The 26,565-nt window shown below is 44.5% G+C and overlaps 1 protein-coding gene across 2 annotated transcripts in view; it reads left to right on the top strand.

The window, feature by feature from the left end:
• The window catches only part of LOC129825954 (netrin-1-like), a 41,525-nt gene that overhangs the window by 6,323 nt on the left and 8,637 nt on the right, over nucleotides 1-26,565 (top strand). For both annotated transcript variants that reach the window (XM_055886133.1, XM_055886123.1), the window contains exons 3-5: nucleotides 17,294-17,482; nucleotides 22,433-22,582; nucleotides 23,746-23,799. In XM_055886133.1, the coding sequence (XP_055742108.1) occupies nucleotides 17,294-17,482; nucleotides 22,433-22,582; nucleotides 23,746-23,799 (393 nt within the window). The remainder of the gene's footprint in view (nucleotides 1-17,293; nucleotides 17,483-22,432; nucleotides 22,583-23,745; nucleotides 23,800-26,565) is intronic.

The raw sequence follows: 26,565 nt of genomic DNA, 5'->3' as shown, positions 1-26,565 counted from the left end.
TGTAGATTGAAATAGGATACAAATGACGCATGTCATGCACCTGTATTCCCTTTTTGACAAACCTATGAAACAGCCACACTCTCTCACAAGATGCTTTTTTCCCTATAATTGTTATCAGCATGTTTTGTACGCTGTTGAAAGTATTTGGCAGCTATCGAACAGAAACAGAAGTCATTCTTGGTTTGGACTGACACGTCTACCACCTGCAGGGATGTTGAATTGGATGTGATTATATCAATATCCCACAGGCTCTCCTCCCAGGCGGTCCAGCATATACTGTGTTGGACCAACACTAAAAATAGCGTCAAAGTGTGCTGAGTCTTTATGTGAGCTCTTAAATCACCCCGAAAGCCCACTGGATTGCGTTCACTATGTCTCAAAGGGAACAGTTTAGAGAGAGCATTTTTAAAGTAGATGTTCATGTTCTACTGCAGAGGTTGTTCAGTCACAAGACTCTGTTATAGAACACAGAGCTTTGTTTAAACTGTGATATCTATGGTTGAGCTATCCCACCTGTCTGGTAAAAAGTGAAGAGGAGACAGGCTCTAACAAATCCCAGACCTCTGCTTTGACCCCATGTTGACGAGGCCTTCACTACGTGTGCAGCAGCTCAGTGAGTCTCTCTGCAGGCCTGTTCTTTCTCCATGTGGCTGACTGGGACCATTGACATTGACAGCTCAGTGAGTCTCTCTGGAGGCCTGTTCTTTCTCCATGTGGCTGACTGGGACCATTGACATTGACAGCTCAGTGAGTCTCTCTGCAGGCCTGTTCTTTCTCCATGTGGCTGACTGGGAACATTGACATTGACAGCTCAGTGAGTCTCTCTGCAGGCCTGTTCTTTCTCCATGTGGCTGACTGGGACCATTGACATTGACAGCTCAGTGAGTCTCTCTGCAGGCCTGTTCTTTCTCCATGTGGCTGACTGGGACCATTGACATTGACAGCTCAGTGAGTCTCTCTGCGGGCCTGTTCTTTCTCCATGTGGCTGACTGGGACCATTGACATTGACAGCTCAGTTCTCTCTCCATGTGGCTGACTGGGACCATTGACATTGTTTCTGCTGACTCCAGTCCGGCTGCCTTCCCCTGGGCTGCCAGTCTGGGTCGAGGCCGGGGCTGCCCACCATCTGGGTCTCATTCCGCTTCCTTTGTAGCCCATGTGACAGGAAAAATAACTTCTTGAAAAGATGATGTCATAGATGTTCTTGTAGAGGAACTCTTCGGCCCCAAGCAGCCATCATCTACTGCCAGGGGTTAGGTCCATCTGGATTTGGTGACCTGTTTGTAGGTTTTGATTTTTCAAGTTATTAATCCTTATTTTGAATAGTTTTATATGATTGTTATTTCTATTATGTTAATAACCTTTATTTTGTCTGTTTTATCAAATATTATGTTGGTTAAAGAATGTAGCATATTAAGTGAAAGTATATTGGAGCAAATAACCACTGAAATGGTTTCACTTTATTGAGTTACTTGTTTTGTATGGATAGTTACTTGTTTTGTATGGATAGTTACTTGTTTTGTATGGATAGTTACTTGTTTTGTATGGATAGTTACTTGTTTTGTATGTATAGTTACTTGTTTTGTATGGATAGTTACTTGTTTTGTATGGATAGTTACTTGTTTTCATAGAATACAGTATTTATTCATGATCACAGCTAGCAAAGAAAGGTCTCATGGGCTGAAAGAATGCACCATTCAATTATGGGTACGAAGCAACAGGAAATTTGCCATGCAGACCTAAACATTAATCTCTGTAAAATAAACGTTTTTTGAATGAAAGAGAAAAATAACCAACAAAATAAAACACAAAAATGAAAACAAGTACATGCAGCAGGAGAGCTTTTTGAGCAGTTAATCAGAAGCAGGTGGGTTGCAGCCAGGTCAGTATTGGGAGTCTCTCAACAGACAGATGAAAACTCAGACACCTTTAAACAACCCACTGGGAATAGAAGGTCAGTTAGACTGCACTTAGACTAAAATCATATCATTAGGTCCATGTGAAACCATGAGTATAGAGCACAGTGCCAGGAGGGAAATATGTACATTGTTTGGCCTCTTCAAGGAAAAAGTATGGTCTGCGCGTTTGTAGAGACACTTACTGTATATAAAAAACTACGTCAAATTTGCAGTCTTAAGAAAATAAAATATATATATCAGGAGTTCTAAAAGTCCACACGATGGACGTCTATGCTAACAAGGTAATGAATAGCAGTCCATTTGGTCTGTTACTCATTCCAAAACATCCCCAGACTAATTCTGTTCCGTAACTGAAGTGGAAACTACAGTGTATCTCCATATGGTGGGTCTGCAGGACAGTCCTGCTGGCACATCAGCCTGTGTGGCTGTGGTGAGCTGGGAGGTTTCACTGTATACAGGGAGACTAAAAAACAAAGACATATATTTTTGAGATCTCAAAATCCAAGCTCTGGTGGAATCCAGTGTCCTTTGGGCAAATGCTTCATGTTTTGGGGGATTTTGTTTTGTTGAGCTTATAATTCAAGACAGACATCAACGTAAAGGCTTTACTCTGCCTTTTAAGACAATAGAGAAAATATTCGATGGCTATGTTGTGGACGGCGGTTTGGAGAGGTGGCCCTCAACATTTGGAAGGAAATGGTAGCTTTGGTTTAGGATTCATTTTCTCTTGACTCTGACGTCAGAGGAGTATGAGGGGTCATTTCACACTGCTTCAGTGTGTCAGAGGACATACAGGTCAAGTTGCTGTTTATCTGGGTGGGCACTCTCCTCTCTTCAGGACCTGAAACAGTCAATGCATTGTCTAGTGTTACTAATACGTGATAACTGCTGTTGCATTATCACAGGTCATATTATGAATGCTTGAGGTGCTGTATCACAAGCCAAGAGGAAATTGTAGAGACTGTATAATTCAGAGATCTCACAGTGAAATCGGAGACAGGTGGGTCTGGCAACTAAACGGAACAGCCGCACACGTTGCTAATCTGTGACCTCATTGTCTCTATGGGGTAACCATGCTGAGGTACATTAGTGATGCTGGGGGGTGGCTTAAATAAATACAGGCTTAAATATACAAGTGTTCTCAATGGTCAAGAGAGGAGAGGGGGCACACAGGTAGAGCTGGGAGTCTGTCTACTATATATCCATCCAGTGTTGGCATAGAACCTGTCCCCCAGAATAAAATCTGCAGTCTGTAATTCCAAAGTAGAGAACAGGGGGATGTGGAGGATGGAGAGGGATTAAATAGTGTGTTACACTGGTTGCTAGATGTTATTATCTTCTAGTGTCTGAAGAGAAGCCAAGGAAGAAGAAATCGCCACTTCTGTCAAAACAAGCAAATATGCAATATTTATATCTGTTGATAACTGTGTGTGATGGAATGAATGTGTATTAGTTTGTTTATCTGTGTGTGTGTTGTTTGGATGTATCTGTTGACATAGGCATGGGAAGCTGATGTGTGTGTGTGTGTTTGCATGTTTAACCTACATGGGTTTAACCTCCGCCACCCTCTGCCCGCCTGGGCTGCCACGGCAGCGGCGACAGGACCACCTAGCTTGAGTGTGAGCGCATGGAGCCCCTACGCGGCGCTGGATCTGGGGAGTCTGGGAATGATTAATGGCCCAGTGAAATGACACGCTCCGCGCTCCACCACTCAGCTACAGACCCCCCACCAACTCCCCCACTGTGCTGCCACCCAACACAGCCAGTACTGGGACGTTATCACCCCCTGCCCACACACACACACACACACACACACACACACACACACACACACACACACACACACACACACACACACACACACACACACACACACACACACACACACACACACACACACACACACACACACACACACACACACACACTTCCCTGTTCAATGGCATGGCTGGTTATCGCAATTACCCTATTACATCATGATTGTGAAACTCTCAGTGGAAGCCGAGCTAACGGCCCTTGGCTGATGCCATCCTCCCTGCTGTTATGTGGATACAGAACCTATTAAACAAAAAGACAAAAACAACAAATGGCAACTAGCTCTATTATGGCTGAACGAAGGCTTGACTCATTAGAATCTGAGACAGTCAGCAGGAGGCTTGTCGTTTGCGTCAGAGCTAAGGAGTTTTCCAACAACTGTTTGCTTTTACACCAACAAACTGGACCAACAAGTCAAAGTAAAAATGTTTGACTGATTGAAGATTTTGACTGATCCATACTGTTTCATGGTAGTGCTGTATCAACACTCAATTCATTTCAGCTGGAAAACGTGTCTTCAGATACAGCAAAGCTCATGTAGCTTCTAATTGTAAAACTTATCTATGTTCAGTTCACATGTGCAGACTTCAGCAACTCTTCTCGTCCTCCTCATTAAAAGCCACTTCCCTCCAGATCGACTTCAGCGACTCTTCTCGTCCACCTCATTAAAAACCACTTCTCTCCAGACGACTTCAGCGACCTCTTCCTGTCCTCCTCATTAAAAATCACTTCTCCCCAGAACGACTTCAGCGACCTCTTCTCGTCCACCTCATTAAAAACCACTTCTCTCCAGACGACTTCAGCGACCTTTTCTAGTCCTCCTCATTAAAAACCACTTCTCTCCAGACGACTTCAGCGACCTCTTCTCGTACTCCTCATTAAAAACCACTTCTCTCCAGACGACTTCAGCGACCTCTTCTCGTACTCCTCATTAAAAACCACTTCTCCCCAGAACGACTTCAGCGACCTCTTCTCGTCCTCCTCATTAAAAACCACTTCTCCCCAGAACGACTTCAGCGACCTCTTCTCGTCCTCCTCATTAAAAACCACTTCTCCCCAGACGACTTCAGCGACCTCTTCTCGTACTCCTCATTAAAAACCACTTCTCCCCAGAACGACTTCAGCGACCTCTTCTCGTCCTCCTCATTAAAAAACACTTCTCCCCAGAATGACTTCAGTGACTCTTCTCGTCCTCCTCATTAAAAACCACTTCTCAGAATGACTTCTCTCCAGAACATTGTAAAACAAACAAACAGCAGACCCAATCACCGCTGTGATAAGGAAATGGAGTTGTTCCCACTTATATTTATTTGTCCAAATAATTTCTGCTTGGGCCTCTCCAAGGGTCTTCAGTACTTTTAAATTGATTTCAGTCACCCCCGACACAACATGTCTTTTTCCCATACCCCAGTGACCAATTCCTTTCTCCGAATAAGGAACCACTTAGTGGATTTAGGGGAAAATCCAGGGGGATAAATAACAGTAGGATATAATCAGTAGGGCTTGAGGACAATGGCTACCAGACCCCCCTCCTTCCCCACAGAACTGTAAATATCCCAGGGTTCCATCTGCTGCAAGAAGTAAAAACCTGGGGATTGATCAATCGCACTCCTCCTCCTCCTCCTCCTGCTGCTGTGCTTTGTGGAGCAGATCTCTGTTCTGTTGGCTCCTGGAGCATGGAACCCTGCACAGGCAGAGGATTACGTAGCCTTTCATAAGTCTTCCAGTCCTGGAGAAGATGGACGAAAACCAGGGAGGCTGTCATATACTCTGGGCAGAGAACCAACACTTGCCTGGGGTCATGGTCACTCCACACACCCCAAACCCCAAACCCTCAGGCGTTATTTCCTCCCACTCCTGCTGGTCCACACCCACAGGCAGAGATTACATCCTCCCTGCCATGCTGATGTCTTGGGGAAAGAACACTGAGTGTACACGTGTGCGTGTTTGTGTGTGCATATAATGTGTGTGCATGGGGTTGGTGAGGTGATGAGGTGATGGGGATCATTGGCCCTCTTATCACAAACCTTTTCTTTATGCAAGATGGTTTATTTTCCAAGATACTGAGCTTCGTTTCTTCAGGATAGTGAGTTTGAGATATATGGTATCTGGTTTCCTCACAGACGGGTGGGAAATGGAATGAGCTAAGAGGCCCAATAACAAACAGAGACCAAAGCCCAAGTTAGATTACGCTGTGATGTAACAATGGCAGAGTCTGGGCTCTGTAACACAATGTTTTGAACTTTAAGAGTGACATTTCCTCAACACGTATCAAACCCAAAATGGTGGACTTGACCCATCCCATCAACAGATGGAGATGATTGAAAGGAGACACGGCCATTTCAATGATCTTATAGGTCACAGCAACTTCCAGGCCACAACCTCAGTGTCCATGTTCAAATCACAATGAAAACAGTAAATAAAACAGTGGCCAGTAGGTTCCGAAGGTTTTCCACTTCGTATCTCAGGGAATTGCATAAATTACAGTAAACCCTTAAAGTTAACATGTCGTATACACACTGCATTCCAGTTTAAATTACCCCCCCAAAAGATCATTAACAAGCCCTGGTTGACTTTTAAGCATATTTTACTGATTCATTCTAGGTTTGGCTTCTCACCGAAGAGCAGTTTCTTTAATGACTCTAAGTTTGTCTTGGTCTCCAATCACTCACAACTGACAGACAAATCAACATAACAAGCCTGTAGCACATAGTGTTACAATGAAACACATATTGGAACTGTCTGATCTGAAGTCATTGTGAAAAGCCAGATTGTTCTGTGATATCTTATCTGAAGACAAGTTGATAATTCTGACCTAAGTGAAAGTGACAGAAATGAAAGACATCAATGTGATGTAAGTCTATGTAAAATATATTGGATTAAACTGTATCTGACAGTGATTGGAACCAGACGGTTCAAACGTACAGGTTAGATTGGTGTATTTTCTATCTGGCTCAATAAGTAGTTACTGTAGGTTCATTGGGTTCCCTAAGATAACAAAACGTTGGCGTGCAGAAGGAGGAACCCTGCCTTTTCCTCTCCAGCCCAATTCCATCTCCTGAAAGCCACCTAGCAACCAGAACAAACTTTGGGACTTAGTATGAAATTAGTATGAAATAACACAACTCACAATGACTTCTCAGTGTTTCCACGAAAACAATCATTAACAATTATTCCATAACATTTTCTTTTCTCTCGCCAGAATGGAACTGCTCAGTCCCTTTTCCCAAGGCAAGCTGGGAAAAGGGCTCAAACATTTCCTCATTTATATCACATTGTGAGCTTTCCACCTGTTTTGATTAATAGAGAAAGCTTAACAAGCCACTATAAGGAAAGCCTCCAACAACACTGGGATATGGACCTTTAATGATCCTCTGATTATTGAGAAATAAAATGGCTGGCCTGACACATTCGAAAACATAAAACATATTTGAGAGAGATTATAACATCGGGAGTTTGCGTGGTTAGAAATGAGCCCATGGAGAGAAGGGGAGAAAAGCCCAATAAACATGTCAGGGTTACGATGGATTATCGTTTATGTTTTACAGCACAGCGGATTTCTGCTCGCTCTCTCTCCGCCACGGGGGATAGACAAATAAATCAGAAATTAAGAAGTTGTTGATAAGATGATTGCACCACCTATAATTTATCTAACCTTTATTTAACTAGGCAAGTCAGTTAAGAACAAATTCTAATTTACAATGACGGCCTACCCTGGCCAAACCCTAACCCAGACGACGCTGGGCCAATTGTGCACTGCCCTATGGGACTCCCAATCACAGCCAGTTGCGATACAGCCTGGAATCGAACCAGGGTTTGTAGTGACACCTCTAGCACTGAGATGCCGTGTCTTAGATGCCGTGTCTTATATTTCATGCTGGCGTATTTCCTCACCTGTGCTGTACAGTACATAGGCTAAAGCGGAAATGCTCCCCAGATGACCCGTCCAACCGACACCCCCCCCCCCCCCCCCCCCCCATATACTCTTGTTTATTTTCTCCCACCGCCCGGGAACTCATGACACCACAGGATGCTGTGCCACTAGCACGTCAGCCTGATACTTTAATTGGAAATTTTATAGTCCAATGTTTTCCCACATTGACCGCCCAGGCAGCAGCGGGGTTCACATAAGTCACAATTACCCTTAGTGCGGCCGCTAATATCTAATCCATGCGCCAAGTCTTAGCGACCTTTATCATTCATAAGTAGCTCCCCGGAGGTGATGATGACTCCTGACTGTGGGGACCTGGAGTGTTTAAATAGAGCGTGACTCATTCAGACCAGAGGCCATGAGAACAGGTCTGTGGATTGGGAGAGTAGCAGTCTGATTGGGCTCTGTTTGATAGCGAGATAATTTCCACTCCTGCCTGCTCTCGTCCTGTTCCCATCCCTGTGCAGGCAGGATAAATGGACTGAGATATGTTGCTCATTATATATTATTATTCACAAGACATGGTGTATTATCATTTGCACCACAACTAGTTGTTGAGGGGAGGGAGCAGAGCTCTCTGGCTATTACTGATTGCACAATTATATCATTTTGCTGTTCCATAGTGTCAGGTCTTTTTTCTTGTAGTTAAGGGTTGTGATACAGAGCAGTCTCTGTGGGTTCATGTGTAGGTGATGTGTGGTTCCACTTGAGCTATTCTAAAAGGACAAGGCAGCATACCATACAGTAGCTATGCCTTTTTAACTGATAACACAAGCAAAGGAGTACTTGGGAAAGATGGCTAACACAAACATTGTCATTGAGATCAACAATGGTTTTTGAGAGGCTTCCAATGAACTCTCAGACAACATGGATCCAACCCCAACTTCTCCATGGTTAGGACATCTTGTATGCAGTAGACTGGCATCGTTTAGGCCAATTAACAACTGGTTTTGACAGTGGCACCAGTCACCACACATCACACTGGATACATTAGCATTCACTAATGTTACAATATAATAGCTAATGTTATGCTCAGAACAGGAGAACCACGGTTTAATTCTGCCTTCGTTCTTAGAGCATGGCTTGGCCTGACATTGGGTGGCTGTTTTTGTTGAGACGCCACGTGCCTGTTCGCCAGGCAACCGCTCTGTTTTACGAGGAGTTACTCATACAAAAGCAGGGGAGGCCTGATTGCTCAGCTAATTGATCTCCGCCAGAGATCACAGAGTTGCGCTCGTAAAAAGAGAGCGCTCCCCATGACATCACTGCGTAGCGAGGCGGAGGGGAGATGCCTTCCCAGACTGCCTCTGTGTGAGAGAGAGCCCACAGGGAGAGAGGGGTAGGGTGTCCCACTGAGATGGGGAGCAGGGAGAGAACACACACACTGCTATTAAACCTGCTTTAGTAGTGGGAAATGGGAGCCCATTAGGGAGGCTTTGTTGTTGCTAAACACGGCCACAGGGGTTGGTGGCGTAAAGGAGATCCTATTAGTCCTCAGGCACACAGTGCTGCTCAACATACTTCACTTCTGACATTTTGCTGCCAGGTCAAAGGGCCTTTATAAAGGAGTTTTCTGGAACATAGAAATTACCAGGTCAAAGGGCCTTTATACAGGAGTTTTCTGGAACATAGAAATTACCAGGTCAAAGGGCCTTTATAAAGGAGTTTTCTGGAACATAGAAATTACCAGGTCAAAGGGCCTTTATACAGGAGTTTTCTGGAACATAGAAATTACCAGGTCAAAGGGCCTTTATAAAGGAGTTTTCGGGAACATAGAAATTACCAGGTCAAAGGGCCTTTATAAAGGAGTTTTCTGGAACATAGAAATTACCAGGTCAAAGGGCCTTTATACAGGAGTTTTCTGGAACATAGAAATTACCAAGTCAAAGGGCCTTTATACAGGAGTTTTCTGGAACATAGAAATTAACAGGTCAAAGGGCCTTTATACAGGAGTTTTCTGGAACATAGAAATTACCAGGTCAAAGGGCCTTTATAAAGGAGTTTTCTGGAACATAGAAATTGGGGCCACTTGAGCTAGGACACATAGGACAAGTGTTTTTCAGACTTTCAGTAAAACACAATGTACAGTCATTTAGAGTGCAGGTTCTCATTATGATACACTGTCATAGTCAGGGTCTGTAATGGTGTTAGAAAACATTTGTGTTGTGCTATACCTCAGAGTTTAGGCAGTCTGATTCTTTTCATGACCATGTAGCGGCTCCTGAAGTTTACGTTTACCTTCAGTAGCAGGTCTTTAACATTCTTCGTGTTGTATTCTCTTGGCAAGAGTGATAGCTTAAAGCTGGAAGGTTATCCTTGGGAGTTTTCCCTATAAGCTTACACTCTGACTTGGTATAAGCCAAGCAGTTACTGATAAAATCAGCATTTACCTTTCTGAAGACTAAAATGGGCTAAGCGTATTGACCCATGCATTGTCCTTTGACATAAGAGGATGGTTGGGTCCTTGGGTTGAATGGAAAAGCATCAGAATCAAACACCATTTCATAACTGTCACGTCCTGACCATAGTTCTTATGTGTGTTGCTTGTTTTAGTGTTGGTCAGGACGTGAGCTGGGTGGGCATTCTATGTTGTGTGTCTAGTTTGTCTGTTTCTGTGTTCGGCCTAATATGGTTCTCAATCAGAGGCAGCTGTCAATCGTTGTCCCTGATTGAGAATCATATATAGGTGGCTTGTTTTGTGTTGGGATTTTGTGGGTGGTTGTTTCCTGTCTCTGTGTTTTCTATGCACCAGCTAGGACTGTATCGGTAAGCCACATTTGTTATTTTGTATTTGTTTAGTGTTCAGTATTTTCGTAATTAAAATCATGTTGAACACGAGCTACGCTGCGTCTTGGTCCGATCCCTGCTACACCTCCTCTTCTCATGAAGAGAGGGAAGGCTGCCGTTACAATAACACAGAAATCCATTTCATTAGCCTGGCTTATCTCTTCCATCTCAGGGCACAAAGTGCACTCGTGTGGTTTGGCAGGTCTTCAAAGGTTAAAGGTGAACTGAGTGATTGATCATCATGTCTCACTCAGTGCTGTCATGGTAACCAAGCACAAGCCATAGCCCTCCAGGGATTACACATGTTGCCACTAATTGGCCGTCCTAATGACTTTAGTTTGATAACATCTCTGTAGTAAAATCAGGCCACCTGGGCTCATCTGCTTCCATCATCTCTACCCTTTAAGCCAAGCATGTCAGTGTGAAAAATAAATGTTGGTCAATATGCAGTATTTCCAGCAACTGTCCATTAACTGTCACTGTGGCAGACCCTCTTGTCCAGTTCTTCCATGTTCTTCATGGATGAGCTATATTTCCATCAATGCCTATGTGCATTCCTTCTAAAGAGAGAGCTACTGAATGCCCAGTGTCAGTGGTATGGTGTGAGGGGCCACTAAGGGGGACAATGCAGATGTAGGACCTTCCAGTGTAGAGAGGTCAGAGTTTCCATTCAGTTCCTATAGCTGAGGAAGGAACTGAGACAGGTGCTGCTTCCACTGCAGATGAACACCAGCCCCAGGGTCGTTCATCACTGCATCCTGTTAAAACCTCCTCCCTCACCGCCTCCAATGTGTGTCTCAATAAAAACAAATCACACATGCTAAAAGTCCTCGTGTTCAACCAGTTGTCTGTCTCAACCTGTCAGCTCTGCTCAGACGGATCAAAGTCTTTATACGCTCTTTATCTGCACTCTCGCTTGTTTATTTATTTGTTAGCATTACGCCGAGGTGACGGGTTGCTATGGAAGAACATCATGGCCATTGCCTGAATCAGTCCTCCCAATATAAGATGTTTCTATATTTTTGGGGGGTGTTTCTGTATTTTCACCCCAACTCAAGTCATCAAAAGCATTCCGGAAACTCGTAAAATGATTCATCATCTGGATAGCTCATTCCAAAAGGCCTTTGTTGTTTTTTCTCCCTCATCAAAATAGCAGCTGCTCCAGCAATGTGCCATCGAAATATTTATTGTCGGAAAATGTTGAGTATGTCTGGGGCATGAAGCTAAGAGCTTAAGGGTGACTGATCTAACGGGAGTGCCCCACAGAAGACGTTCAGGGGCGTCTGTATCATTAAAGTCATGCAGTATGTATCAACAGACCAAATGCACAGTTGGATCTTAATTCTGTGACAAATCCCTTGGCCTAAAGAAATGGAGGCATATTACCAATAATGTTTTGAGGCATGTCTGCTGATTTTTGCATGTTTTTGGCACCAAAATGTATAATATATGCGCTTCTCTATTAAACCAGATATTTATGACAATGATGTATTAGAACTTCATAAGAGTAATGTAGGAGTGATTTTCAGTCAGTTGTGAAGGCAACATATTGTATCATCCACTTAAAGCTATTGCTATAATTCTTAATGAGCCAAATAGTGACTTTCATGTCCCTCACATTGATGCCGATATACTGTAACACCATAGGTTCTCATCCTTAATAAAACATAACGATTGATTCATTATGCTTTCATAAGTCAGGCATGCTATTAGTCACTTGTCATTTTTATTGATTTAGTTAAATAGTTACTTGACTTAACTATGACTTCATATATTACAGTTCCATTGCGATTTGGATATTTATGGGGGAATGAGTGGGAACACTGATTTCATAAGTGCTTTATGAATGTTAATGAATACTTGTGACTCATTTTCTGAAGCTTCACCCACACGCCATGCATGTGTTATGCAAGTATTATGCAGGCATCATGTAGGCTCTGTAACAAGCACTTTGAATGAAAAGTCTTCTCTAATTTCAACTAAAACTGTTTATTGGTGTAACTTCACATGATGCCAGGATTTGTTTTACCAGCACATTGAAACAAATGCTGTTTAACAAACTGCATAGCTCATAAAATGTCCTAGAAACGTGTGCAAAGTATGCACCTATTCTAATTGGGAAATCACTAGGTTCCTGAGGGCGTGGCCAAACAAAACTTCAATAAACAAGATTTCAATCTCTGAGTCTGTAGTCTCTCACAGTTAGACCTGATGCACAGCCACCGCACCGGGAGGTTTACAGTAACCAATGTTGTAGACTCTCACAGTTAGACCTGATGCACAGCCACCGCACCAGGAGGTTTACAGTAAGCAATGTGGTATAGGAGGAAAACAAACCCAGCGCTCAGAAATATCAACCTATTAAAATCAAGTGTTGTCATGGAAATACGGCATTCCTGGACAAAAGGAACACCTATGTGAGAATGCTGTTCATTGACTACAGCTCAGCGTTCAACACTATAGTGCCCACGAAGCTCATCACTAAGCTAAGGACCCAGGGACTAAACACCTCCCTCTGCAACTGGTTCCTGGACTTCCTGACGGGCCGGTAAGGATAGGCAACAACACGTCTGCCGCGCTGATCCTCAACACTGGGGCCCCTCAGGGGTGTGTACTTAGTCCCCTCCTGTACTCCCTGTTCACCCAAGACTGCATGGCCAAACACGACTCCAACACCATCATTAAGTTTGCTGACAACATAGCAATGGTAGGCCTGATCACCGACAACTATAAGACAGCCTATAGGGAGGAGGTCAGAGAACTGGCTGTGTGGTGCCAGGACAACAACCTCTCCCTCAATGTGAGCAAGACAAAGGAGCTGATCGTGGACTACAGGAAAAGGAAGGCCGAACAGGCCCCATTAACATCGACAGGGCTGTAGTGGAGCGGGTCGAGAGTTTCAAGTTCCTTGGTGTCCGCGTCACCAACGAACTATCATGGTCCAAACACACCAAGACAGTCATGAAGCCTATTCCCCCTCAGGAGACTGGCATGGGTCCCCAGATCCTCAAAAAGTTCTACAGCTGCACCATCGAGAGCATCCTGACCGGTTGCATCACCGCCTGGTATGGCAACTGCTCGTGCATCTAACCGTAAGGCGCTACAGAGGGTAGTGTGTACGGCCCAGTACATCACTGGGGCTAAGCTTCTTTCCATCCAGGACCTGTATAATTGGCAGTGTCAGAGGAAAGCCCATAAAATTGTCAGAAGCTCCAGTCGCCCAAGTCATAGACTGTTTTCTCTGCTACCACACGGCAAGCGGTACCGGAGCGCCAAGTCTAGAACCAAAAGGCTCCTTAACAGCTTCTACCCCCAAGCCATAAGACTGCTGAACAATTAATCAAATGGCCACCGCACTATTTACATTGACACCCCCCCCCCCTTCCCCTCCATTTGTTTTGTACACTGCTGCTACTCACTATTTATTATCTATGCATAGTTACGTCACCTCTACCTACATGTACAAATTACCTCAACTAACCTGTACCCCCACACACTGACTCTGTACCCCCTGTATATAGCCTCGTTATTGTTATTGTGTTTATTTTTATAATTTTTTACTTTAGATTATTTGTTAAATATTTTCTTAACTCTTTCTTGAACTGCACTGTTGGTTAAGGGCTTGTAAGTAAGTATTTCACGGTAAGGTCTACACTTGTTGTTTTCGGCGCATGTGACAAATATCGTTTGATTTGATTTAGATACCTCGGAGAGAATGTGACAAGTATATTCATCTCCTCAGGGCATTGATGTTGTGTTTTTCTCAGATCACTGACAGGGTGAGGATGAGAGGCTTGTTTGGCTTGGCACACATCATCCTCTCATAATATGGGCCACTATCATTATGGGCCTTCACTGACTGAGGGACTAATTGATCCCGGATAAACAATAATTCACTGGAATTCCTTTCCTCTTCATCCATGAACAAGCGCAGCATTCCTCTCAATACAAATCACACAACTCCTCTGTCTGCGGCCTAGGAACACAGGCAGCCGTGTACACAGAGTGTTTGGTTAACATCAGACACCTGTTGACAGGTAGGTTATGTGTGTCTGTGGCAGGGAGGTGCTGAGTCCCTGCAACAATCCAGAACCTGCTATCAATACAGGGCATGTATGGCCTTGAGATTCTCTCACAGAACACAGAATATTAATCCACCTAGAGCAAGCTGTGGGATGATTCATCATGTCAGCGTCTCACACCTACCATGTCCTTCACTATGCAGTATTACAACAGTTGAAAATAAATAGATTGAAATGGTGTACCTCTAAGTATGTTCTACAGTACTTCAAATAACAACAAAAAGGCTCTACGTGTAGGCTACACTGCCAGGTATGTAGCCACTGTTACGATCTCTATTATTGATGTGAAAATACAGAAATCACATTTCCTCCCGTAATTGGACAAAATGTAAGCTCTTATTGAACACATATTGAAAACTAGGGAGATTTTGTTTGTTTCTTCACTTGTAGTTTTGTTGTCAGGCTTCCCAGTTGTAAACACAACAGTGTGTCTGATAGATGCTGTGAGGGATATTTTGGGCCAGCTGGTCTAAATATAGCTTATCAGTACTTGAGGCCTTGGCACTGAGGGACAATTAGCGGAGTGATTGGAGAGCTGGCCAGGGAAGTGTGTATGAGATAGCACAGCGCTCATTAGGAGAAGCTGGGGAAAGCCAAGGAGATAACGCTTGTTAATCACATGATGCAGACATTCTCTCACAGACACATAGACACCACAACGACACCACACACAGTGGGTCACACACAGGCTGAAGCAGTATTGTATACACACAGACCGCACAAAGACATGCTGCTTGTCTAAGTAATAGGAGATTTGGCCTATATTGCATGCAGAATGCATGTGCCCAGATACTTATTTGGTATTTCTTATCTCTCAACTTTCATCTGACTCACTGTGAAGATTAAAGTTACAGTACCAGCATACAGGTAACTGCCAAAATAAAGGAAACACTTGAGTAAATGAGGGATACAAAGTATATTGTAATCAGGTGCTTCCACACAGGTGTGGTTCCTGAGTTTATTAAACAATTAACGTCTCATGCTTAACGTCCCATGCTCATGTATAAAAATGTCCACTTACCCATTATTTTAGTTACCATGGCTAGAAGAAGAAATCCCAGTGACTTTAAAATAGGGGTCTCAAAGGTGCATAGGGGGGTTGAAGGGTGTGTGTGTGTGTGTGTGTGTGTGTGTGTGTGTGTGTGTGTGTGTGTGTGTGTGTGTGTGTGTGTGTGTGTGTGTGTGTGTGTGTGTGTGTGTGTGTCTCAGTCACCAGATCTCAACCCAATTGAACACTTACGGGCGATTCTGGAGCGGCGCCTGAGATGCGTTTTCCACCACCGTGAACAAAACACCAAAGGATGGAATTTCTGGTGGAAGAATAGTGTAGCATCCCTCCAATAGAGTTCCAGACACTTGTAGAATATCTATCTGTTCTAGCGGCTCAATGCCCTTGACACTTTATGTTGGTGTTTCCTTTATTTGGGTATTTATCTGTAGGATGTTTTCCTCTGGTAAGAAAACTAAGAGCATTCCATTCCATTTCCCATTCATAAAAAATCCCATTACATTTGTACTCACACGTCCACCCAAAGTGGAGATAACATCTGGGTTAAGAAGGCGGTAAAGACCGAGGGGGGGGGGGGGGGGCACGCTTCAAAGCTCCGGGGGTCTGGTGTGCTCTGAGTGTGCTGATCGGCCCTGGGGTTTGAGGTGTGATAAGCCCATGATAGCTGCCAAACACCTCGGTTTGTGTGTAACTGTGTGTGTTTAAGCCCCAATTTAGAGGAAGCAGCTCTGAATCCCACCCACCTGGCAACCCTGGTCCCCAATGGCATGTGTGAGTTGGTTGGTACGTGATTGGGAGCGCTGATGAACGTGTAGCATATGTGCCCTTATCGCTCAGATCTCGTGGCTATAACCTTAAGGCAGGGTGCACTGATGGAGAGATTATCCACAAATAAGAAACCATGTGGGCTTCTCCTCCTCTAGCCCTATCACAGCAGTACGTGCCTGGATGAGACTAAAACAGAAAAGCTCAAATGCAAGACAAAACATTGAAGTTCTTTCACAGTGCTTTGGAAGAGAATATCACTAGAGCAGAGGTGTAATGTCCACCCTGGCTCTAACACACAGAGATAACTGATAAACTGATGAATGAATCACCCGATTTAATTGGGAAGTTATCCCTCATAATGTTATGACAATAAAACAACTAAGAGAGTTAGTAAAGGCTGCGAGATCTGTGGGAAAGGAAATCTCTCTCCTGACGTCACTAGGGGTCAGAGGTCAAATCTATAAGCAGGTGGAGGGGGAAAGGAGAGCGTGGAGTCGGACCACACCATTTACTCTTACAAACTGGATCGCTCACAGCCTGGCCAATCCATCTGTTTTCATAACTCATTGTCTTCAAATGACATGTCTGACCAGAGGACTTTGACCCACTGATGTCATTAAAGTAACAGTAACTTTCTCAGGGTCTCCATACACTACAGTTCACTAGCTGTTATTTGGTTCCCCTCCACTAGACTTTTGTAAATTGGAAAGTAACGTGGTCAACACCCTACCGTGATATACTGTACATGTGAATGAAATTGCTGAGTTTATCAGTTTTCAGTTCCAGCTTATGACGCACTAGACTAGCTGAACTACAAGGTTGCATTGTGGGAGTTTTTTTGTGTTGATTGTTGAGGTTCAGGAGGCCAAAGTCTTCATTAAGTGTACTCAACACCTGTGTAAAAAGCATGCGAACCCATTGACCTCTGTGTTATTCTCCCCCTTGCCTCTCTTTCTCTCCCCCTCTCTCCATCTTTCTGCAGCCTGCCACTGTAACCTGCACGCCCGGCGCTGTCGATTCAATATGGAGCTGTACAAGCTGTCTGGGCGGAGGAGCGGCGGAGTCTGTCTCAACTGCCGCCACAACACGGCCGGACGCCACTGCCACTACTGCAAGGAGGGCTTCTTCCGGGACATGTCCAAGGCCATCTCCCACAGGAGGGCCTGCAAAGGTACAGTACCTGGGCTGGGCTGGGCATCTGCTGGGTGGGCTGCTCAAAATGGCTACATGACACCCAAACCTCACGCTAGTTGATATTCTGCTTCAGTTTTGGACTTTCTTGACGTAGTTGAATTGTTCTGCCATGATATCTAGAAATTCAACAAATTATCAGCAGGAAACAAGTCTTCCAACAATCTTTTGATAACTTTATTGTGTAGCACTTTCCACTACTTCACTACTATTTATTATTATGTGAGACAGGTGAAAGATAGTTGTAAAGACAAAGCTCCCACCTGTGCCAGTGTAAGTGTTGCTGACCTGTGTGACTCTGGTATTTGGAGTCTAGTGGGATTTCCATGACAACACAAGCAAAACAAACTGAGTGATGTGTGAGCTGATCCGTACAGTTGAGTGGAAACAGATCTTGCTATCATTCCCCACCCCCCTCACACACACACTCACAGGTGTGAGCACATAAGTCAGGTTTGAGTCCATGCTGTTCAGGATTAGTGTGTGAGGAGAGAAAAGCTTCACTCCCTCTGTCTCCCTGCACCGTGGGGAGAGAAGCCAGGCTCTGAGGCATTGAGCAAACAAGCACCTGTCACTCACTCACTTACGCACACACACTTACACACACACACACACACACACACACACACACACACACACACACACACACACACACACACACACACACACACACACACACACACACACACACACACACACACACACACACTTACACACACACACTTACACACACACACACTTACACACACACACACACACACACACACACACACACACACACACACACACACACACACACACACACACACACACACACACACACACACACACACACAATCACACAAATACCAGCACAAGCTGGGGCAGGTTTGAGTGAGTGGATGTGGATTAATAAAAAGCATATTTTGCGCATTTACCTCAAATGCTTTAACTTCTACCTCTGTTCCTTGTCCAAGTCAAGTTATCTCTCTCAAATAGAGGTTACAGGTTACAGTAATAACAGCATTTCTGTGGACAGAGTCTTTGAAACAATGTAGTTGGAGTACCTTTATCACTAAAGCAGGGGAGGATCCCAACACTCGGGCCCTAGTGACCACATTTTATTAGACTTTATTTGCTTAACTTGGAGAGCTATAATGAATCGCCCTACATTTCTGTGAATTGTAACGAGGGAGGGGGAGAACTCAGAGGATTTCTCTGGGAAAAAAGATGAGTGGCTAACAATAGAAGTGAGGTCTGCCATGGAATTCAGGAGTGCAGGAGTTGATTCAAACAGTCTCTTTGAACAAGCCAACCATTTCACCTCAGCATCAGATCCACCAACATCACACATTACCCTGAACAAGCCAACCATTTTATCTCAGCATCAGATCCACCAACATCACACATTACCCTGAACAAGCCAACCATTTCACCTCAGCATCAGATCCACCAACATCACACATTACCCTGAACAAGCCAACCATTTCACCTCAGCATCAGATCCACCAACATCACACATTACCCTGAACAAGCCAATCATTTCACCTCAGCATCAGATCCACCAACATCACACATTACCCTGAACAAGCTAACCATTTCACCTCAGCATCAGATCCACCAACATCACACATTACCCTGAACAAGCCAGCCATTTCACCTCAGCATCAGATCCACCAACATCACACATTACCCTGAACTGGATGACTTCTAGTCTTTCAAAAGACAGCAATATCCTACACTCTTAGAAAAAAAGAGTTTTTCGGCTGTCCCGACAGGAGAACCCTTTTTGGTTACAGGTAGAACCCTCTGCGGAAAGGGTTCTACCTGGAACCGAAAGGGTTCTACGAACCAAAAAGAGTTCTTCAAATGGTTCTCCTATGGGGACAGCCGAAAAATAGTTTCATGTTCTAGATACAGTAGCACCTTTTTTTCTAAGAGTGTAATATGCTCCTTGTATGAAAGACAGAATATTGTTTCAAGTCGTTTGTTTTCCGGTCCGATTACAACATCTCAATGTGCTGTATTACACTGGGACCAGCTTGCGCTTCAGTGACACGTGAGTGACTCTGTGCACACCCGCATATTGTGGTCTCCAACCACAGCCGTGGCTGCATTCCTATTGGCTCAGAGCGGGTTCTCGGAGTACCTATTCTCCAGTGCCCTTCACCCTGGTACACCACTGGCCAATTAGTCACAGGAACTGCAACATATTACATTTCCTACTGCAGACTACAAGGGACCTCCACTCTTAAACTCATACTGACTATTCCAAGTCTCCCGGAGTGAAAGTATCAACACAGTCCACCATCATGTATAAAACTCAGCCACTTACCCAGAGTGTTTTGGGGTCGTTTCACAGTGGTGGCTGTCAGAGTTCACACCTAATTGGAGTTCAGGGCAAATGTAGTTCATGTTGTGCTGTTGTTCTTTTCTTTTCATGGATCTTTTGCACTTCTCGAAAGTGACTAATGGTTGGGAGCATCATTATTTCACTGCACGCTGCCAGCCCAAACATTTTTACAGTCTATATTTGGGATGCAGTCAGGGGCGGGCAGAGGAGGAAGCTATGGGCAGGTTAGTGTTACAGAGGTTCTCTCCTTCCCTAATGAGCTAACCACATACAGCAACCTGTCTTAGGCTTTCTAGAGGGCTGTATCAGTAACCTGAAGGCTTCCAGCTCTGCCCCAACTTTTACTCTGTTCCATACTCTGGGATCAAACCCCAACAGCCTGATTGCTAAGCTCTCCTCAGGTGACAAACTCAGCGCTTTGTGACATCAGTTAGGGCCCATGGTATTTATTGTTCAACTCAGCCAACCATCTCGCTCTGCTGTTTTTGGACAGGAAACACAATTCTGTCCCAACACAGCCAGGAGGAAGTCTGCTTTCATTCTCCAACCTGAACCCCCAAAATGGAGGATCACCACTCTCTGAAAGATGGAGGTTACAAAATTGACCCCTCCGCCTTATAAGCCGAAACAGCGGCGTCTCCAGTGGCAGTGTGGAATGCCTCATGTTTTATTTCCCAGATTAACGACTTCATCCCTCATCAAGCGCAGTGTAAACACGGCTCTCAGAGCACAGCGCGGCCCCCGGCGGCCCCCGGTGGCCCCCAGCTCTAACGGTTTGTTTTATTCCCAGTCCTCTCATCCGCTCCGCCATATAAGCCTTTCACCAGGCCCAGGGAGCCCACAGCAGTGGAGCAGCCACACAGTCCACTGAATTACACTCCCCCTCAACCTCTCAGCAACTCTTTACCTCCACACCGCAGCGAAATTAATGAATGTTTCCAGTGAGTTCCCAGTGTAGCACTCAGAACATTAAGAGCACAATGCAGTGGTTTGAGCTCAGAGGAAGAGGACTAGATGGTGGCGGATGGATTGAGTGGAGACACAGTGGTGCATCTTTATTGTGATGTGTGGTTAGTGGCATCTCTAGAAGTAATATAAAGTAATACAAAAACAAGAGTTATTTTAATGTGGCTTTCAAGTACAATCCCTTATAACCCCTTAAGAAATAGACACACATCTTTAGAATACACATGGATGTTACCCACATGCCATCGGGAGGGACAAGAGTGACCTCATGTTTTATTTTACATTTTTTGGTCCCACCCTGCATTAAAAAGTCATTTGTAAAGGCTATAGAAGATAATGCCCATTAAATCAACAGAAAGCAAGATCAAGCCTACAGTTTCAGTCTATGTACTGTACAATTTAGAATCCTGTTTCTAAATTAATGGGACTATTTACTGTTTCCTGACGTAAGAACCACAATAACATTCTGGCTGGTAAAGATGGAGGACTTGATTAGAAACATGACTTTTCATTCATGATTATTTTATGCTGATTTTATTATACCTCGATAAAATGTGTCAAACAAACTTGGCAAAATGTACTTATACTGCAAATTGAGTAGAAAGAGGACAGAAAAGTTTTTGTTTTTTTATTTAACAAGTGACTTCTAATATTCGTGAAACCCATTGAATCCCAGCTAATAACACCCAACTCCAGCCTCTGTTGGACCACTTAAAGCTATTTTCAAATGACTCTTCAGCTACATAAAAAACATACAACTCTAATGGAAAGAGCTGGGCTTCAACTTCAAACACAGACTTTATGGTAAACGTTTGGCAGTGCACATGCACAAAACTAAATTCTTACATTTAATGTGCGATCCTCCTGACTAGCAACTTAAACAGACGGCTTTGAAGTGTGTTCCACTCACCCATTAATGGGGAACATTATTCAGGATATATTTGCGAGGAGCTCTTTGCCAAAAAGCTTTAGATTGTAAACTCAATCTGAGAGGTGCACAGGCTCTGCTCTGCCCGCCGTGGATCACAACGCTCCACAGAGAGAACACAAAGACTGGTCACATACGGCTTAAACACACCCACGGCTCACACGCAGGGCTCACACACACACACACACACACACACACACACACACACACACACACACACACACACACACACACACACACACACACACACACACACACACACACACACACACACACACACACACACACACACACACACACACACACACACACACACACACACACACACACACACACAGGTGTAGTCTCAAAGTGCTAACAGACAGGGAGAGGAACTGTGCAGTGAATTCTAAATGTGATATTATTTGATAATGTAATATACTGTTCCTCAATACTCATGCCTGATGGCAAGGCCTATAATCATTAAGGAAAAAGGGAGTAATTGTAATTTGTTTGAGGTCCCAGTCCCCATCTGTGGTGGCCTGTGAGTCACTTTAAGCTTGTTCAAAGCTTACTTTGAAGTTCAGAGAGTCAACATTGGAGGAACGAGAAGCACAGGGAATTGAGAAGGATGCCTTACGCCTAATTGGTTTTAAACCAATATTAGTGAAGACCGAACAGATTTCATCTCATCTCTGTTTTCTCCTGCTCTTTCCTTCTGACAGCGTGTGATTGTCATCCAGTTGGCGCAGCCGGCAAGACCTGCAACCAAACCACCGGCCAGTGTCCCTGCAAGGACGGCGTGACCGGCATCACCTGCAACCGCTGTGCCAAGGGCTACCAGCAGAGCCGCTCTCCTATCGCCCCCTGCATAAGTATGACTTGCCTCAGTACTAAGAGAAATGTCCTCAGACAGACCACACAAGTCAGCCCAACCAAAGCCCAGCTAGTAACAACACTGGCCCCATCAATAGGAGTAGTCGCTGACAAGTACTCTGTCGCACCAAAACCCATGTTTGTTATGCAGGAATTCAAGAGTTCATTTCATTTTGTTATTTCCCCCTGTTCCTTTATTACTTTGGATGGATATTTTAGACCAGAGCTTAAGTAAACAGGGCATAATGTCTAGGCTAACATGGCCTTGTGAGCCGCAGCACCGTTAACAGCCCATCTCCCTATAAATCCACCCAGCCAGTCCAGGGTAATGATGGCTAATATGTTTATTGGCAGTATCAGCAGCCCACAGATTCCAGCCTCTCGGCGATAAATGACACCTCCATACACAAGATGGGCTAATGGGTGGCTAGCACCGCCAACACAGCTGGCATGACCAGATAAGATAACGCGGATGGCTGGGACACATAGACATTTACAATTGGCCACCATTTATACAGCCGTTTCAATTGGTGACATTTCCGATAAAGTTGTATTTGGAAATTCAACAAAGCCATTGTGGAAAAGGAATCAGTGTGCTTGGCCAGGATCCACAGCGATAAAATCATTCTGTGAACCCACTGGAATAGGATTTCCTTCATTTTGTTGGGAAAGTAACAAATGTAGTGTAAAAAAGATGGAGGAAATGGGGGTCTTGAAAATTGAGCTGAAACTATTTGGTTTCTCGTATATTTTCAAGCTAATATGTTTTAGGTTTAATAGCTTAATATTACATTTTTTGTTATATCAAACTTCCTGACAACTTCAATTTTAACAAGGCCAGGGGCCCTGGCTCTCTGTACCTTACAATACAGCATACCACGAATACAAGAGAGTGAAACTCAAATGGGAAACTGGCTATTAATGTGTATTCCAAGCACAATCTCTGTGTTCTAATCAGCAATCAGTAACATGACAACCTATTAAGGAATACCTGAGAGTATATCACCAATGCTCTGAGGTTCATTTAAGCCCCAAGGAAGGCGAGCAGGAAATTGAACTAAGACGTTCTAACAACTTTGCTCCCTTTTCCACATATGAAGCTGTCAAACTGAGTAGTGATGTGAAATGTCATTATATTTGTGCTGTGGTTTCTCTGTTGCAGAGATTCCAGTTGCATCGCCCACCTCCACCTATACCAGCTCTGAAGAGCCTTTGGGTGAGTTTGTGACACTGCTGAGCCATGTGGTATCCACAGGGTATGGCAATTACTAAAGCATAACATAACAAATGTATTGTATTTTAGGACGAGCACAATTCATATCATTCCACAGTTTCTATTTTTTATGTTTTTCTATTTCTACATCTTATTTGGGTTCAGGGCCACCTTCATAATTGTAGTATTTTAAGGGCCACCTTCACAATTGTAGTATTTTAAGGGTCACCTTCATAATTCTACTATTTTAAGGGCCACCTTCATAATTCTAGTATTTTAAGGGTCACCTTCATAATTCTAATATTTTAAGGGCCACCTTCATAATTGTAGTATTTTAAGGGTCACCTTCATAATTCTAATATTTTAAGGGCCACCTTCATAATTGTAGTATTTTAAGGGCCACCTTCATAATTGTAGTATTTTAAGGGTCACCTTCATAATTGTAGTATTTTAAATGCCACCTTCCATAATTGCAGTATTTAAGTGGATGTCTATGTGTCAGGAGATGTTCAATCCAGGTTTTTGGTCAGCTCTCTCTCCCGGCCTCCCATTCTGTATTCCCACTCAGCCTCCAGCCTATAATCTGATTGCATGCTTCATTTGCACCAGTTTGTTTTCCAATCATCTCTCGCTGCGCTGAGAGGGAAGAGAACCTTTGCTCACTTATTTACAGCCCTATTGTTGGAATGCACAGCTCTGAGTCTGCGTGCTATAGTGCAACACTGATTTGAAGTGACATACCACTGTAACATTTAGCTCATACTTTCAGTCACTGCTCAGTCCAAGCTTGTGAGGTAGATCCCCTGGCATGCGTGTGAGGAGAAAAAGAGAAACCTGGAGCAAAGTATTGGTCTCTAAAACCTGTTGCCTAAGCCAACTTGTTTTTGGTCCAACTTCTACTTAAATGGATACTAGCATGCCAGCAGATACCCATAGACTTACAGTCATTGCTCTAATTCTAGTTAGCATTGGCTCGCAAAACTGCCTCTAACTTCCTTCTTACTGGACACAGAGACATTATTTGACTCTGGGGAAGTAGAAAAAGGGCCTACTTGCCCAAATCCCGAAGTATTCCTTTAAATTGCTATGCATGTAAAACATATAGGTTCTGTCACTTTTGATCATTAACATGGGACTAACAGTGTGGCTCCACATATTTCACTGAGCTGAATGGCCAACCTGCTACATACGTTGGCGACCAGCTGCAATGGGGTTTGGAGTCTTGTCAGGAACCCCACACAGACACCACCCTCCAAATTAAGAGTGGTGTGGTCCCCAGAGACCCTAGAGAATGGTGGTGGCCCCGCTAGAGAGGCCACACAAAGGGGACGTTTGTCCTCCCAGCGGGGGCCGGGGCCTTAATGAGAGCTGTGGGTGTGATGGCCAGTCCTGGGATTGTGCTGCTGGGCTAATGGGCAATGCCAGCTATCAAAGGGAGGTACGATGAAGGCCTCCAGGGGCCAGGGGGAGACAAATGGGCCCCCGCCCTAGCCACATTTAAATGGAAATCAGGCGTGGTCGATATGGACTCGTCAAATTAATTTACTTTGGGATTTCCCTTCCCTTTTTCATTTCTACACCCCCCGAAAGCTGCCAGGCGTTTCACTAGAAATGTTTTCTCCACATACGTGCACTTGCTCCCCATCCCCCTGCATCCGCCCCAATCCGCCTTTTTGGGGGGAGTGCGTTTTTTTCTCGCTCCGCTGTTACCTGGGCAACCTCATTCACACAGAGTATAAAGGGAAAGAAAGGGGAGGACTGGACAGAGGGCTGGAAGAAATAATGAAGTTTGTCCATATTCAGGCAAACTGAAAGGTCCCCTCTCTCCTAACTGCTCCCCCTTTCCCCCTGGCCGCCCCCCCCCCCCCCCCCATAAAAGAGCATGGGGCTTATTACACTGGGAGGGGGAGCAAAACCAGGAGATGTTCTGGTTCCAATTTGTGTCAGTCAGTGGGAAAGTGGGAACAAACGATTTCCATTTTCAGCTTGGCCTCTCGTCCCAGCCCCATCTCCCCCATTACAAAAGGTGCCTGGCACCCTGACAACACGACAGTCGGCGGACATCGATAAAGCCTCTTGGCACGCCTGCGAGCCCAGGTCAACACAGCCTGGTGTCAAAGGGATAGCACCAGACCCGAAAGCAATTAATCATAACTATGAGCTCTTTCTGGCCACCTGTTTGCAGCAGGCTCCTCTCAGAGGCCACATAGAGATCGGCCACAGAGAGATCGGCCCCGGCCAAAGTGAGAGTATTCTCTTTCTCGCCTTAATTGGAATGGATACTGCTTAGGCCCCTGCTAATTTCTGTTAGGCTACTAGCTAACTTCCTTCAGTGACCTCCTTTTGTGAGTGACCTTCCCAACCCTGAGTGCTGACACAATGGATGCCAGGACTCTGACAGGCTAGAGATTCTGTGTGGAGAGGTTGGAGGAAGAGAGTGGGAGTGAGCTGACAATAGGATCTGTGTAAAGGTGCCCGCATGCTTCCCATCCTAAACTGTTCTGAAAGGTGTGTGCATAAATACTGAGTGTACAAAACCATAGGCTGACCAGGTGAATCCAGGTGAAAGTTATGATCCCTTATTGATGTCACCTGTTAAATCCACTTCAATCAGTTTTTGTGCACTCAGTATATTATGACATTTTGTGACGTTTTTGTTTGTTTTGGTCTTCGGCTGTTCATGCACTCGAGGCTATTGGCTATTGCAAGTTCGGTAGCCGAAGTCTACGCCCCTTCGTCGGTCATTGGTCAACAGTAGGGATTCTTCAA

Source organism: Salvelinus fontinalis, chromosome 2, assembly GCF_029448725.1.
Source record: "Salvelinus fontinalis isolate EN_2023a chromosome 2, ASM2944872v1, whole genome shotgun sequence".
NCBI classification, from domain to species: Eukaryota; Metazoa; Chordata; class Actinopteri; order Salmoniformes; family Salmonidae; genus Salvelinus; species Salvelinus fontinalis.
Note: the sequence above shows the minus strand (reverse complement) of the source record. Positions and strands in the feature narration are given on the sequence as shown.